General features: G+C 55.5%; 1 protein-coding gene across 8 annotated transcripts in view; it reads left to right on the plus strand.

Moving 5' to 3' along the window:
- Window positions 1-15,878, plus strand: part of DCTN1 (dynactin subunit 1) — a 59,128-nt gene that overhangs the window by 38,093 nt on the left and 5,157 nt on the right. For all 8 annotated transcript variants that reach the window (XM_082236300.1, XM_082236297.1, XM_082236298.1 and 5 more), the window contains 18 exons: window positions 42-233; window positions 2,502-2,699; window positions 3,052-3,256; window positions 3,660-3,738; window positions 4,254-4,413; window positions 5,363-5,467; window positions 5,708-5,899; window positions 6,377-6,493; window positions 8,024-8,176; window positions 9,704-9,864; window positions 9,977-10,145; window positions 10,649-10,717; window positions 11,263-11,325; window positions 11,434-11,583; window positions 11,709-11,870; window positions 13,540-13,671; window positions 14,140-14,268; window positions 14,488-14,630. In XM_082236300.1, coding sequence (XP_082092426.1) covers window positions 42-233; window positions 2,502-2,699; window positions 3,052-3,256; window positions 3,660-3,738; window positions 4,254-4,413; window positions 5,363-5,467; window positions 5,708-5,899; window positions 6,377-6,493; window positions 8,024-8,176; window positions 9,704-9,864; window positions 9,977-10,145; window positions 10,649-10,717; window positions 11,263-11,325; window positions 11,434-11,583; window positions 11,709-11,870; window positions 13,540-13,671; window positions 14,140-14,268; window positions 14,488-14,630 — 2,579 coding nt within the window. The remainder of the gene's footprint in view (window positions 1-41; window positions 234-2,501; window positions 2,700-3,051; window positions 3,257-3,659; window positions 3,739-4,253; window positions 4,414-5,362; window positions 5,468-5,707; window positions 5,900-6,376; window positions 6,494-8,023; window positions 8,177-9,703; window positions 9,865-9,976; window positions 10,146-10,648; window positions 10,718-11,262; window positions 11,326-11,433; window positions 11,584-11,708; window positions 11,871-13,539; window positions 13,672-14,139; window positions 14,269-14,487; window positions 14,631-15,878) is intronic.

Here is a 15,878-nt window from a genome sequence, read left to right on the forward strand (position 1 = left end):
CCTCCTTCTTCTCCTTCTCCACCCCAATGGCGGCCTTGCAGCCCACCCGGACGGCCAGCTCAGCAGCGTCCAGCGGCACAACGGGGCTCTCGGGCTCAGCTTCTGCCTCGGCCGGCGAGATGAGCAGCAGTGAGCCAAGCACTCCTGCGCAGACACCTCTGGCTGCTCCCGTGGTTCCCACGCCGTCACTGACTTCTCCCGTGGCTCCGCCATCAATCCTGTCACCCACCAAGGTAAAGGGGCCCCTGGGCCTCTGGGCGGCTTCCGGGGGGGGGGGGGCTGCATTGGCTCTGCTGAGCTTTCCCGCCATTTACAATGGGGCTTGTGGGATGAGCGGGAAGGGTGACCTCAAAGCCAAGAGCCTCTGACAGCCCTTCTTGTGTCCACAAGTTCATCAGAGGCAGCCCTCGTAGCGTGGAAATCTGAAAGCGGGAAATTACAACAACAACAATTTATACCCCGCCCATCTGGCTGGATTTCCCCAGCCACTCTGGGCAACTTCCAACAAAGTATTAAAATACAGTAGTCTGTTAAAATACAGTAGTCTGTTAAACATTAAAAGCTTCCCTGAACAGGGCTGCCTTCAGATGTCTTCTAAAAGTCTGGTAGTTGTTCTTCTCTTTGACATCTGGTGGGAGGGCGTTCCACAGGGCGGGTGCCACCACCGAGAAGACCCTCTGCCTGGTTCCCTGTAACTTGGCTTCTCGCCAGAAGGCCCTCGAAGTTGGACCTCAGTGTCCGGGCAGAACGATAGGGGTGGAGACGCTCCTTCAGGTCTACTGGACCGAGGCCGTTTAGGGCTTTCAAGGTGTCCAGTGGGCCCGGAACCTGTCCTCAGAGTTTCCAAGCTTTTGTGCATTGTAACCGATATTGAAATTGCTGTTCAGTTTTGACGTGCTCTCTCTCACAGCAACCCTCTGACATGGAGAAATATTATTCCTACTGAACAGATGGACAGCTGAGACTAAGCAATGAATGTGTTCATTTTTCTTCATCTTCTTCTTCCTCCTCCTCCTCCTCTCTCTCTCTCTCTCTCGTGGGCTAATCTGGTCCTCAGCCAAGGAGATTTCAAAAGGAGAACCACAAAATTGTAGAGTTGGAAGGGATCCCGAGGGTCATCTAGTCCAACCTCCTGCAATGTAGGAATAGGCAGGTGGCCCCTAGGGGGATTGAACCCGCAGCACCAGGCTGAGCTACGTGGAGAGTCTCCATGGGTAGGCTTAAAGGCCCAGGGGCCGGATGCAGCCCAATCGCCTTCTAAATCCGGCCCCGCGAACAGTCCGGGAATCAGCGTGTTTTTACATGAGTAGAATGTGTCCTTTGGGTTATCTGTGGGGCGTGGGAATTCATTCATTTCTTCCCCCAAAATATAGTCCAGCCGGCCACACTGTCTGAGGGACAGTGGACCGGCCCCCTGCTGAAAAAGGTTGCTGACCCCTATTTCCCAGCAGGGGATAATGGTGGTGGCCCCCCAGATTTGGCCAGACTGCAAGTTCCCCCTCCCTGCTCTGGGGACCAACCCTCCCCTTCCTTCATTGACAACTGGGGGGCTTCTCTGCAGTGTTTAGTTGCAGGACCGCATGACATAGTCTGGATGTCACGGTTCTTGAGACAGACTTTGAAAGTGATTCCTATTTGTAAGGCTGGAAAGGAAAGGTGGAACATCACATTTTCAAAAGAAAGCGCATTCGTTGTGCTAATGCTCTGCGAGTGTTTCGTGCTCCAAGGAGAGGCTGGTGCTTCTGTGTTACAGCAGGGATTGTGATCATGACCCTGGAGGCAGAAGGAAGTGCCCCCTGGTGGAGAGGAGGTGGCATTGCAGCCCTCTTGTGAGAATTGCCTTATTAGGGCTAAACTGCAAAGCATCACAGACTTGGAAGGGACCCTGAGAATCATCTAGTCCAGGGGTCTGCAACCTTTAAGACAAAAAGAGCCACTTGGACCCGTTTCCGAAGAAAAAAAAACTGGGAGCCGCAAAACCATTGCGACATTTAAAACAAATATAACTGCATATATTGTTTCTTACCTTAATGTCCGATCTGACAGCGGGCGGGAAGGTAACGTCGGGACGGTGTGTGACTAACGCACGCACCACCCCCATGCGACGTCACAGCCAGTACAGCACTTGCTACAGTGGGAAGTGTTGGGGCGCACAATGCGCCTCCTCCCCTCGCTAGTATCCACCCCGGAGCCGCGGCAAAGGTGTAAAAGAGCCCCATGCGGCTCCGGAGCCGCGGGTTGCAGACCCCTGATCTAGTCCAACCCACTGCAGTGCAGGAATAGGCAGCTGCCCCATACGGGGATCAAACCTGCAACCTTGCTGGTTTCCAGCTGAGCTATCCAGGTCATGTTATGCAGATGGATACTGCAGGTTCTTTAATAGCAGTGATGTGGCGGGAGGTCTCCCCTGGTGCCAGCCAGGTGGCTCTTTCCTGCTTGGAGGCCCAGGCCTGAGCGCGCAGGGTGTGGCTTCTCATTGTGGGACCCTCCTTGCCTTGCAGGAGGAGGAGAACCTGCGCAGCCAGGTGCGAGACCTGGAGGAGAAGCTGGAGACCCTCAAGATGAAGCGGAACGAGGACAAGGCCAAGCTGAAGGAGCTGGAGAAGTACAAGATCCAGCTGGAGCAGGTCCAGGAGTGGAAGAGCAAGATGCAGGAGCAGCAGGCCGAGCTCCAGAAGCGCCTGAAGGAGGCCAAAAAGGTGAGAGAGGAGATGGGCAGCCTGCAAAGCATGCTGGGAACTGAGGAGCTCTGCCTGGGGGCAGAGGGGAACCCAGCAGCGCAGGGCTTGGAAGTCTCAGAGGGTCTCCTTTCAGGGGAAGCCTCTTCCTCCTAGCCCAAGCATCCCTCAGATTTGGGCTGCTCTGCTTGGTCCTTCCCCTGCTGCTCTTCAGAGGGCCTTTCCCAAGACTTGGCCCGTTAGCCTGAGATGTCGTCCTGGTTGCCGCTGGTGGCTGCCAGGCAGGAGTCTCTCTGGGGAGCCGGGCACCCAGGGTGGCTTGAGGGTGGGGGCTGCACGTCCGGCCAGGCCCAGCTGCCTCCTCTCCTCCCAGGAAGCCAAAGAGGCCTTGGAGGCCAAAGAGCGCTACATGGAGGAGATGGCCGACACGGCTGACGCCATCGAGATGGCCACTCTGGACAAGGAGATGGCCGAGGAGCGGGCAGAGTCCCTGCAGCAGGAGGTGGACTCCCTGAAGGAGAAGGTGGAGTACCTCACCATGGACCTGGAGATCCTGAAGCACGAGATCGAGGAGAAGGGTGAGAGCGGCGGGGGCTCCGGGAGGGTGGCAGGAACACTGGCATCTCACTTGGTGGGTGGGTGCCTGGGCCCAGCCTGCCCTGCCCTTTCTTTCAGGGAGAAAAAGCTCTCCAAGAGGTGGAAGGGTTGATTTCTCCCAGGGCCTCACCCGGCTGGCTGCATCCTTGGGAGAGGTGCCACACTCCCTGAGCAGGGCCTGGTTCCCCCACAGCAGCAGGGGCGCTGGGTGCCCTCCTCGCAGGAAGGCAGCGGAGAGGCCCCTCCTCCCATAGGCTGGGTGGGGTGGCTGCCTGCTGAGCCAGAGGCCGGCCCGGCTTCCCACGCACCATGTTGCCTGCCAGTGAGTCAGTTGCGCCAGCTGCATTCGGTCGGGCTTTCACATGCTCCTTCCCCCCTCTCTAGGATCTGACGGCGCTGCCTCCAGTTACCACGTCAAGCAGCTGGAAGAGCAGAATGGCCGGCTGAAGGAGGCGCTGGTGCGGTAAGAACACAAGCATGCAAACCCCCCCCCCCCCGAAACACACCTCCATGTCAGGCACACACCGTCCCCCGGTGTCCTGGTTCCTGCAGCCTCTGAAGGCAGGATCCTGCCCCACCCTTCCTGGGTCTGTGGCGTGAGCTGTTTCTGTTGCCCAAGGAAGGCGACCCACTCTCAGAGAAGCTTCTCTCTTTTGAACTGGGCCCAGGCACACCAACACCGACCAACAAAAACATCAAATCTTATTACATATTACATATATCCTACTTGGTGTTCTTAAATCTCAATAAAAAGCATTTGGGGGGGGGGATGAACTGGGCCCAGGCTTGTCTGAGGATATTTCAGGGGGCGGGGAGAAGCCTTTTCTAGCAGGTGCCTCCCCCTCTTTCTCCATGCCAGTGTCCTGCTCCTCCTTCCCCTGTCTGGCTTGGGAGGGCCTTGGGGTGTCTCTGCTGCCTTCCCATCCCGGGGGCACATGACTCTGAGCCGCCCTCTCTCTCCCCCTCTGGCCTCGGCAGGATGCGGGACCTGTCTGCCTCCGAGAAGCAGGAGCACGTCAAGCTCCAGAAGCACATGGAGAAGAAGAACACGGAGCTGGAGACGCTGCGGCAACAGAAGGAGAAGCTTCAGGAGGAGCTGAAGCAGGCGGAGAGGACCATCGACGAGCTGAAGGAGCAGGCATGTGCGCCCAGGGCCAGGCAGCCCCGCCTTGACGTCCCCTCCAAGCCATGCGCTCAGCTGCGCTTGGGGGTCGCTGGGGAGAAGGGGGTGGGCTGGAGGCTGTGCCTTGCCAGGAGGCCTGGTGGGCAGCTTCCACCCCTGGCCAGGATCTCAAACAGGGAAGTCGAGTATTATGGCCTCTCAGGAGCATTCAGCCCCTGCAGTTTCAACCATGCGCGGTTGCAGGCTGACTGGTTGAGCTTTTACACTCTCTGCCTTGCTTGCTGGGAAAAGCCCCCTCAGCCGCCAGCTCTGGAAGGTTAGGGATGCTCACAAAGGAGCAGTTTGAGTATAGAGGCTTTGCTTTCTTTAAGATGTATTTCAGTGGGTTGTTTGGTCTTGGTTGCCCTTAAGGTAAAGGGTAAAGGGACCCCTGACCATTAGGTCCAGTTGTGGACGACTCGGGTTGCGGTGCTCATCTCGCTTTATTGGCCTAGGGAGCCGGCGTACAGCTGGTCATGTGGCCAGCAGGACTAAGCCGCTTCTGGCAAACCAGAGCAGCGCACGGAAACGCCGTTTACCTTCTTGCTGGAGTGGTACATATTTATCACCTTGCACTGATGTGCTTTCGAACTGCTAGGTGGGCAGGAGCAGGGACCGAGCAACAGGAGCTCACCCCGTTGTGGGGATTCGAACCACCGACCTTCTGATCGGCAAACCCTAGGCTCTGTGGTTTAACCCACAGCGTCACCCCTTAGTTGCTTTTAAATGCCAGCTGCCTTGCTTCACTCTGTGAGAAAAGTTGACCAACAAGCATAACCAATAATAAGGAAGGTGACAATGGTCAGAGGCTCAGCCTTGGTTTCTGGGGCTGGGCTCCCTCTGCTGTCCGGGGCAGGGGCTGGGATGGGGAAGCTGTGCCCGGATCGCTCCAGGTCTGGGCCCAACCCTGTGTCCTTTCTCCCAGGTGGATGCTGCTCTGGGGGCTGAGGAGATGGTGGAGACGCTGACCGAGAGGAACCTGGACCTGGAGGAGAAGGTCCGGGAGCTTCGCGAGACGGTTTCAGACCTGGTGAGAGTGAGGGGGCGGAGGAGCAGGGAGGGGAGGGGGCTGGCTTTTGTTTTATCTGCCTCGTGGCGAGAGGGGGTGGGGGCCTCTTGCGTGTCTCTCCCCAGGCGCTGCCGTGGCCCACAGGCGGGCTGTGGGGTGCCCTCCTTATCCTTGTCTGGTGGTCGGTCAGTCTTTGGCCACCCAGGGCCTCCTGCTGTTGCGTCCTCCATGTTCACCCCCCACGCCCTTCCCCCTTTCCAGGAAGCCATAAACGAGATGAACGATGAGCTGCAGGAGAACGCCAGGGAGACAGAGCTGGAGCTGCGAGAGCAGCTGGACATGGCGACTGCCCGGGTGCGAGAGGCGGAGAAGCGCGTGGAGGCGGCTCAGGAGACGGTGGCCGACTACCAGCAGACCATCAAGAAGTATCGGGAGCTGACTGCGCACTTGCAGGTGCTTGCTGTGGGGGGAGGAAGGCGGGGCGCAGAGCAGGCCAGGCTCAGGTGATGGAGGACCCAGCCTTGTGGGAGGAATGACGGACTCCTGACCGTTTGGAGAGCACCTGGCCTCCTCCCCCAGTGAAAGTGTCTGTGCAAGGGCAAGACTTTGCTTCCAAGCGCATGAGAGGGACAGGCGAGCATCAGCGCAAGGAGCCTTGTGTGGAACAGGAAGTGGAGAGGCCACATGTGGGTCTTTCCAAGCTACCCCTCAAGCCCAGCATCTCCTGCACTGGGGCCAGGAGGCACCACAAAATTTCTATGCACCTATATGTGCTCTCTCCCTCTCCGGTTCCTGTTTAGCCCCCTCAGGGGCCTTTGGGGTTTCTGGGGCTTCTCCTGGTTCCCCCTTGAGCCGTGCATTCCTCCTCCTCCTCCTCCTTCTTCGGCACTGCCTTCCCAGCATGCCTCACTCCTGCTCTCCCTGTTCCAGGATGTTAACCGGGAGCTGATGAACCAGCAAGAGGCCTCTGTGGAGAGGCAGCAGCAGCCTCCGCCTGAAATGTTTGACTTCAAGATTAAATTTGCGGAGACCAAAGCTCACGCCAAGGTATGCTCAGCTGGAGACCAGCAGGGATAGGCGGGGGGGGGCAGGGAAGGGGGAGAACCCCATTTCCCATCTGAAACCCATGTTAGAAATTGAAGAGCTGGGGCCAGGAAGACACTCTTGAGCTAGTCTTAAAGCAGTGCTTCAGAATAATGTTACAGATACTTTCAGTTCAGACAGACGACCTGTTTTCTGAAGTCCGTGAACCTGAAAGTTCAGGCTTGATTTTTCAGAAACTAGTTCTGATTAGAATAGGAACCTTGAATGAGGCTTGTGTTTTCGAGAATAGTTTACTAGGTTGCAGCAGGATATCAGTAAAACAAATAAATACAGGTTCAGGGTAGTCTGCCAGGACTCCTGGGACGCCTTCAGGCTCATCTCCTACGCTCTTGTGGAGTCAAGAGCAAAGCCCCACTGGCACAAATGGTGGAGTAGCAGCAGTGGGAGTCATCTCGGAGAGTCGAGGGGTTTTGTGGGGTGAGCCCTTCCCAAAGTAAAGGAAGGATTGGACTCTGATAATAAAATACACACAGAGGCTTGAGCCAGCAAGACTCTGGGAGGAGTGCGTATAATAATAATTCCTCTCCACCCTCCGGCCCGAGTCGTTTTATTCACAAAATCTGATTGGTTTTTCGAACACTGTGTAAAGTGTTCGGAAGTACCAATCAGATTTCCTCTGAGCATTTCATAAAAAACTCCACATGGGGACAAAGTTAAAGTTAAAACTACAAAGAGCTAATTTCCTACTTGAGCATGCATATGCAATTCAGAGTAAATAAAAGAGGAAGCGAAGAGGAATGCATTTAGGAAGGTCATAAACAGGAGAGGACGGAAGGATGGCAAGGAAAAAGTATTCACCATCTCCTGTGAACTCTCTGCCTGGCCCTTAAGATCTATCTAAAGATTAAACTACATCAAGGTAACCTACGATCTTTATGCACTGAGGATGCCTGATGAAGCAACTGGCAACTGGTGGTGTAGTGGTTAAGAACAGTGGACTCGTAATCTGGGGAACTGGGTTCTTGTGTCCGCTCCTCCACATGCAGCTGCTGGGTGACCTTGGGCCAGTCACACTTCTCTGAAGTCTCTCAGCCCCACTCACCTCACAGAGTGTTTGTTGTGGGGGAGGAAGGGAAAGGAGAATGTCAGCCGCTTTGAGACTTCTTCGGGTAGTGATAATGTGGGATATCAAATCCAAACTCCTCCTCCTGGGCTGTGTACGTGACTTGTCAAGCAAGAGAAATAGGACAGGGATGCAGAGGCGTGGATTAATGAAAAATCATATCAAAATGGCTCAAACCCACTCAACGCAAGGCTTTCATTGCTGAGGAAAGCAAATGGCTTGCTCCATATTTTTTTTATAATTCCTCATGGCAATCCCACCTGATCACTGCAGTGGGGTTCCCGCTCTCCTGTGCCGCGCTCACACGTGGGGTCTGGAGGTGTTCCTGGTGCCGCCTCCAGGTGTCGCTTGCAGCCCCGAGAGCCAGAGAACGGGGTTGTCCAATGGGCTTCTCCCCCGTCCCCTTCCAGGCCATCGAGATGGAGCTGCGCCAGATGGAGGTTCACCAGGCCAACCGCCACGTCTCCCTCCTCACCTCCTTCATGCCGGACAGCTTCCTGCGTCATGGCGGCGACCACGACTGCGTCCTGGTGCTGCTGCTCATCCCACGGCTCATCTGCAAGGTAGGCTGAGAGCGACTGGGGGAGGGGGGGCGGTTTCGCCACACCCTCCTTTCCAACAGAAACACGCCAACCACAAATGATTTAGGTCAGTAAATAATCAAGTTTTTGCTAGTCAGTTTCCTACGGAAAAAATTACGTTGTCTGAAATTTCTCACCTGAACCTGAATCATTTTTACAGTCATACCTCGGGTTAAAGTTGCTTCAGGTTGAGTGTTTTCAGGTTGCACAGTGACCCGGAAGTAACGGAATGGGTTACTTCCAGGTTTCGCCACTTGCGCATGCGCAGACGCTCAAAATGATGTCATGCGCATGCGCATAAGCGGTGAGTCGCAACCTGCGCACGCACAGACACACAGACGCGGGTTGCGTTCTGCTCAGGATGCGAACGGGGCTCCGGAACGGATCCTGTCCACACCCAGAGGTACCACTGTATACTTTTTTAATTCCTCAAACACTACCCAGTAGCATATATGGTTGCAGAAAACCTTCAACCTTCACATTACAATAGATTACAAAAATATATCAAGTGGTATTTAAACTAAGTTTTACTCAGAATAGACCTGTTGACTAAGTTAGGACAAGGGACTCTATTCAGAATAAAACTTACTTCAGCACCAGTTTTACTCTCTCTATATATATATTTATATTATTTAACTCTCCTCCTTCCTTTACAGGTGAATTAATTTTACCATACATACCACATCCCAAATTCTCAGCAACCAGGTGCTCACTTCCCCCCCCCCCCCAGTTACAACTCAGGGCTAGACTACCTGCAGGAAAGGATAAATTAGCATTTCTAATCCTACCCCCCCCCAACCCAATAGATTTTACAAAGCAAAATAATACAACCACATCATCTAACATCAAAATAGGCTTGGTCTCCTCTCCTGTGGTTTCCTGCAACTGGTATTATTCAGCAGCATTTTGTATCTCTGACTGTGGAGGCAGAGCAGAGACTTGTTGTTGTTTAGTCGTTTAGTCGTGTCCGCCTCTTCGTGACCCCCTGGACCAGAGCACGCCAGGCACTCCTGTCTTCCACTGCCTCCCACAGTTTGGTCAGATTCATGTTGGTAACTTCGAGAACACTGTCCAACCATCCAGTCCTCTGTCGTCCCCTTCTCCTTGTGCCCTCCATCTTTCCCAACATCAGGGTCTTTTCCAGGGAGTCTTCTGTTTTCATGAGTCTTGGAGCCTCAGCTTCAGGATCTGTCCTTCCAGGGAGCACTCAGGGCTGATTTCCTTCAGAATGGAGAGGGGAGATGTCTCTGCTTTTTAAGATGATGTCTAGGTTTAGCATAGACTAGTAGGCACCAAAAGCCCTCTCTTCCAGGAATTGCTTGAATCCTCGTTTAAAGGCGTCTCAGTTGTTGGCCATCACTGCCTCCTGCGAGAGGGAGCTCTGCAGTTTTAGGTCTGCACTGTGTGAAAAGGGCCTTTCCTTTATCTGAGATAATACTGGAGCGATGCCGTGGGGTGGGGCACGCTGAACCTCTGACATCTCCCCCCCTCCCTCTCTCTCTGGAACAGGCCGAGCTGATCAGCAAGCAGGCGCAGGAGAAGTTTGAGCTGAACGAGAATTGTGCCGAGCGCGCTGGCCTCCGGGGGGCGCCAGGGGAGCAGCTGAGCTTTGCTGCCGGGCTGGTGTATTCCCTCAGCCTCCTGCAAGCCACTCTGCACAAATATGAGCAGTAAGTCCTCCCGCCCGGGGGTCCCTGGGGTCCCCCTGAGAGGGTGGCTTCTGTGCCCCCTCCTGGCTGAGCCTGATGGCCCCTACCTCTCTCGCCCCCCCCCCTTGCTCAGGGCCTTGAACAAATGCAGTGTGGAGATCTACAAGAAAGTGGGGACCCTGTACCCCGAGATGAGTGTGCACGAGAGGTCCCTGGACTTCCTGATTGAGCTGCTGCACAAGGACCAGCTGGATGAGACCGTCAACGTCGAGCCCTTGACCAAAGCCATCAAGTACTATCAGGTGAGGGGGCCCTGCCCCCCAGGACCACACCAAGGGGAGCCCGTGTCACGCTGATTTATGCTGGGAAAGGGGGTGGGCATTTCATGAAATCCTCTAGCCCCACCTCCTGGCTGCCCTCTCTCAGTTTTGGCCAGGCACTCCCCCCAAAGGTAAAGGGGCTGTTCCCCCCTCCCCATAATTCAAGCCCTGGCTGCGCCTCCCCCCAGTGCCAGGAGAAGACTGAGAGTGTGGAGCGACTGGGGCTCCTTTAAGAGCCAGGCCTGCTTCCCAGGAGGTCTGTCTGCAGAATCCGGTCCCGCCATGCTGCTGCTGCGCTGGTTTGAAAGAGGGTGGGGCCCTTGTGTTTGCTGCAGCTCTCCTGGTGGTGGCAAGATCAACAGAGGGCAAGGCTGGCATGTTGGGGGGGGCAAGGCCCTCTGGCGCTGCCTTGGCTGAGGTGGATTGGAAGCCAGCTGGAGCTCAGCAGCCCCCCCCCCCACTGTTCCTCCTTCTCTCCCTTCCAGCATCTGTACAGCATCCATCTGGCTGACCAGGCGGAGGACTGCACTATGCAGCTGGCTGACCACATCAAGGTGAGCAGGTGGTGTTTGTGGCTCCCCCCGTCTCCTCATAGGCTGAAAGAGGCAGCGACTGGCCCCCAAGGTCGCCAGTGAGCTTCGTGGCTGTGGGGGGATTCGAACCCCGGTCTCTCCCAGCTCGCGCTCTCTCTCTCTCTCTCTCTCTCTCTCTCTCTCTCTCTCTCTCACACACACACACACAGTGCTTTTTTCTTAAAAAATGTTTAGGGATACTCTCATTTTCCTACTCACATTGAAAAACTTCTCCTCAATGAGGCCAAACTTAAATTCACAAAATGTTTAGGGGTATGCGTCCCCTTGCGTCCCCCCAGAAAAAAAAAGTTCTCTCTCTCCCTCTGTGTGTGTTTCAGAACAAACACACAGACACAAATATGGAGTGAAACCATGCTGTATTCACAACCCCGCAAAATCAGTCTCCCCTCCCCAGGGAGCGTGACATCATCGGCCACATCCCAAGCCACATCTTCCCAGGCCTTGGCTGCAGCAGGAAGAGGCTGCCCTGCGCAGGCCCAGGTAACGCTGCCTTTGCTTGCTTGCAGTTCACCCAGAGTGCCTTGGACTGCATGAGTGTGGAGGTGGGCAGGCTGCGGTCCTTCCTGCAGGTAAGCCCATCCATCCCCCACCCCCAGGAGGCAGCAGGTGGGGGTCTCCTTGGCGAGGCTGCTTGCCCCGGCTGTGGGTCCTGACGTTGCCCTTCTTCCCGCTTTCAGACCGGGCAGGAGGTGTCCGACTTTGCCATCCTCCTGAAGGACCTGGAGACCTCCTGCAGCGACATCCGGCAGTTCTGCAAGAAGATCCGGCGCCGCATGCCTGGCACCGACGCCCCCGGCATCCCTGCAGCGCTGGGCTTTGGGCAGCAGGTGGGTCGCCCGGCCCGGGACGGAGAGCTGGGCCTCCAGCCCCCTTGAGGGAGGGAGTGACGTGCCCCTTTCCCCGAAGCTGAGCACACGCAGGGCTGCCTCTTGACCCTGCTCTGATCTCCCAGGTCGCAGACACGCTGCTGGATTGCCGCAAGCACCTGACGTGGGTGGTGGCTGTGCTGCAGGAGGTGGCGGCTGCAGGGGCTCAGATGATTGCCCCTCTGACGGAGAACGAGGGTCTCCAGGCCGTGAAGCTGGAAGACCTGGCCTTCAAGGCCAGCGAGCAGGTAAGGGGCCTCGGCTGAATTTGGCTGCGTCTATCAGTGGGCAGAGCAGGATCCCTTCCAGAATCACCGGGGGGTGTGCGGTTGCTGCGGGTTGGCAGGGTTAAATCCTGGCTCACACACAGCTACTGATTGATTGATTTGATTATTGCACTTGTATCCGCCTTTTTCCTCCAAAGAGCTCAAGGGGGTGTCCATGATTCTCCCCCCTCCCCATTTTATCCCCACAAGGATCCTGTGAGTGTGTGACTGGTCTGAAGTCACCCAGGGAGTTTCCTTGCTGAGCAGGGATTTGCTCGCTGGCCTCCCAGGTCCTAGACGGATGCTCTAACCACTACACCTCCACTGCCTCTTTTAAGAGCTCTAAAGTATTGCTGCTTGGCTCCCTTGAGCAGTTGCCTCAGTAGTGGACTGGATGAGAGCCAACAACCTGAAGCTCAATCCAGATAAGATGGAGGCCCTGTTAGTGGGGGGTTCCCTAGACCGGATGGCTGAGAGGTCACTTGCGCTTGATGGGGTTACACTTCCTCTGAAGAAGCAGGTTCATAGCTTGGGGTCCTCCTGGATCCTTTGCTGTCACTCGAGGCTCAGGTGGCCTCAGTGGCCCAGAGTGCCTTCCATCAGCTTTGGCTGGTGGCCCAGCTACGCCCCTGTCTGGACAGGGAGAGCCTAACTACTGTTTTGAAGACGGTTCAGAAACGTCAGCTGGTGCAGAATTCAGCAGCCAGGTTGCTCACCAGAGCAAGACAGTTTGAGCATCTTACACTGATCCTGCACTGGCTACCAGTTAGTTTCTGGGCCCAATTCAAAGGGCTGGTTTTGATCTCTGAAGCCTTAAACTGCTCAGGACTGCAATACCTCAGTCTTCCCATATGAACCCACCCAGACCCTGAGATCATCTTCTGAGGCCCTTCTTCATGTGCCTCCTCTTCGAGAGGCCCAGAGGGTGGCAGCATGAGAGCAGGGCCTTCTCTGCAGTGGCTCCCCATCAGTGGAATGCTCTCCCCAGGGAAGTTTGCCTGGTGCCTTCATTATACACCTTTAGGAACCAGGCAAAAACGTTCCTCTTCAACCAGGCCTTTGATTGATTTGATTGACATCCGGTCCCTTTTAAAATGTGGTGTTATTTGGGGGGGTGTTATTAATAATAATAATAATAAATTTTATTTATATCCCGCCCTCCCCAGCCGAAGCCGGGCTCAGGGCGGCTAACAACAATAAAACAGTATAAAAGTATAGCATAAACAACACTCTAAAATCATTCATTATAAAATTAATGGGTTGTTGTTTTTATTTTGATTGTGTATTTTGTTTTGATTTTGTCCTTGAACTGCCCTGAGACCTCCAGGTATAGGGTGGTATATAAATTCAATAAATAATAATAAAACAACAATAATAATAATTGGACAGCACTGCGGGGGCTGAGGGGCTGTTGGGCTAAGGAACCTGCCTTGGCGCCTCCTCAGCTCAGAGATCTTGGAAGCTCCCCTGCTCTCCCAGCTGGGCCAGGCCTGGCCTTCCTCCCAGGGTCTCCTCAGGCCTGGGGAGGCTGGCCCCTTCCTCTTCCATGCCTGCTAATCAGGGCTGGGGAGCTCTCTGCTAGACCTCAGGCCGGGATCAGCACTGAGGGACGTGCGTTGGCGTCCTCTGGACCTGTCCCATTCTCTTCCAGATCTACGGCACGCAAGGCATCAACCCCCACGAGTGCCTGCGACAGTCGTGCAACATCCTGATTGCCACCATGAACAAGATGGCCACGGCCATGCAGGAGGGCGAGTACGATGCAGACAAGCCTCAGGCCAAGGTGAGCCTGGGCAGAGAGGGCAGAGAGAGGGCAGGATCTGGCCTCACCCACCAGCAAGGGCCAAGGCACTTGCGGGCAGATTCCCCTGGCTGGTGCTTGGCTAACGGGGCCAGCCTATTGCTTGGGGGAGGGTGTCTGTGCCCCAGTGAAAGCCACTCCTTTTCCAGCCCCATTTTAAATTGTTGGGTGGGCTTTCAGGTGGGGGGAGGGTGCTGCTTGCAGGAGCCTCAGAGGCAGGGGGGCAGCTGCTGTGGGGAGGAGGAGGCGGGCCTCCATGCTGGGACCCCCTTGCTCTGCTTCAGGGTTCTTCCTCAGACTGCCTTCCTGGCAGTTTAATCCTTTGAGGAGGAACGAAGGTGTGGGGCCTTCCCCTGGGCTTGGGAGGGGTTCACTGCATGCTCTGTATCTCGAGACGCCTCCCACAACCTGGTCCATATCTGAGCAACCCAACACGGGCTCCTCTTGCAGTCTCCTCCTCCGGTGGATCTGCGGGCAGCCGCCTTGCGGGCGGAGATCACGGATGCTGAGGGTCTGGGGCTGAAGCTGGAGGACCGAGAGACGGTCATCAAGGAGCTGAAGAAGTCCCTCAAAATCAAGGTGAGTTACGGAGCTGCCTCTCCCCGGGAGCAGGTGGGGCTGGGAAGGCTCTGCCACGAGGAGGGGGCCCAGTCTCCCAGGGGGCTGCTCCAGAGGTGGGTGGCCGTGGGTGGCCCTGCTCCGGCTGCCTGGCTCCAGAGGAGAGCTCTTGGGGTCCTCCTGCGGGTGCCCCGTCCTCCTTCCCACAAGCGCCCTTCCTCCCTCCCTCCCGCTGCCCAGGGCGAGGAGCTGAGCGAAGCCAACGTCCGCCTGAGTCTCCTGGAGAAGAAACTGGACAGCTCCTCCAAGGACGCGGATGACCGGGTGGAGAAGATCCAGACCAAGCTGGACGAGACCCAGGCTCTGCTGAAGAAGAAGGAGAAGTAAGCGGGAGGCGGGGAGTGGAGGAGGAAGAGGAGGAGGAGGTGGGGTGTCCTCTGAGGATTGACAGATGTAGGAGACGCTGGCTGGCATCTTCTTTGCCAAACTCACATCCTCTTGTGTCCTCTGAGCTTGCCTACACACAGATCGGGTCTTGCCAGGCGTAGCCAGGGCTCTGTGGGCTCTGTGTGCCCAGGGATTTCAAGACCAAGACTGGATCTGCTCCCTGGCACAGCACCTGGCATCCTGGAGACCTTGGCCTTTGCTTTCTGTGTCCCTTGTGATGGTGGAGCTTGGTTTCAGCCAGCTTCCCCATCCCCTCCTTGTCCGCCTTCCTCTGCCCCCTTCGCTCTGCTCTTTTGCCCAAAGGTCAACAGGGGCTGTTTGATTTCTGGACACTGCCGGCTTCCACGAATGACCCAGACAGACTTAATGGGCAGCTCAGCTCTGGCCTTGAGATGCACATGGCTGTGTGCTCACACCCAGAGAAGTTTGGGACTGATTGGCGTTGTTTCCTGGCAAAGAGTGGGGAGGGTCCCATAGCTCAGGGGTGGAGCCTCGGTCCCCCGTGGCATCTCAAGGCAGGGAAGGTGGGAGAGAACTCTCTCTGAAGTCCCAGAGAGCAGCTGCCAGTCAGTGTAGTGATGCTCAGCTGGACCAGTGGTCTGGCTCAGAATAAGGCAGTTTTGTATGTTTTTATAAATGGCAAAGGAAATGATGAAGGGAGGGAAGGGCTCCAAACTGGGAGGGGGAGCTAATACCTCAGAAGGGAAACCCAGCCAGATGGGAGGGGGTAGAAATAATAAATTGTTGTTGTTGTTGTTAAAGGCAGAAACAGGATTCAATATGAGCACAGCAGATTGGAGAACTGGGCCAAAACTAACAAAATGAATTTCAGTAGGGACAAATGTAAGGTTTTATGCTTAGGCAGGAATAACCAGATGCTTGGGGAACCCCTGAGAGCAGTACATGTGGAAAGGATCTCAGGGTCGTCTTCACATGAGTCCACAGGGTGAGGCAGCAGCAAAATAAGCGAATGCTCTTCTCGGCTGCATCAACAGAAGTCGAGTGTCCAGAGTTCTGCTCTCTTCTGCTTTAGTCAGACCCTGTCTGGAATACTGTGTCTAGTTGCTGAAAGCCGCCCAGAATGGCAAGCCAGTCATATAGGCGGCTTGTAAATAATAAAATTATTTTCAAAATTATTAGCTCTGGGCATCACAATTTAAGAAGGACGTTGACAAGCTGGAACG

This window comes from Podarcis vaucheri (genome assembly GCF_965113315.1).
Source record: "Podarcis vaucheri genome assembly, chromosome: 9".
Taxonomy (NCBI): Eukaryota; Metazoa; Chordata; class Lepidosauria; order Squamata; family Lacertidae; genus Podarcis; species Podarcis vaucheri.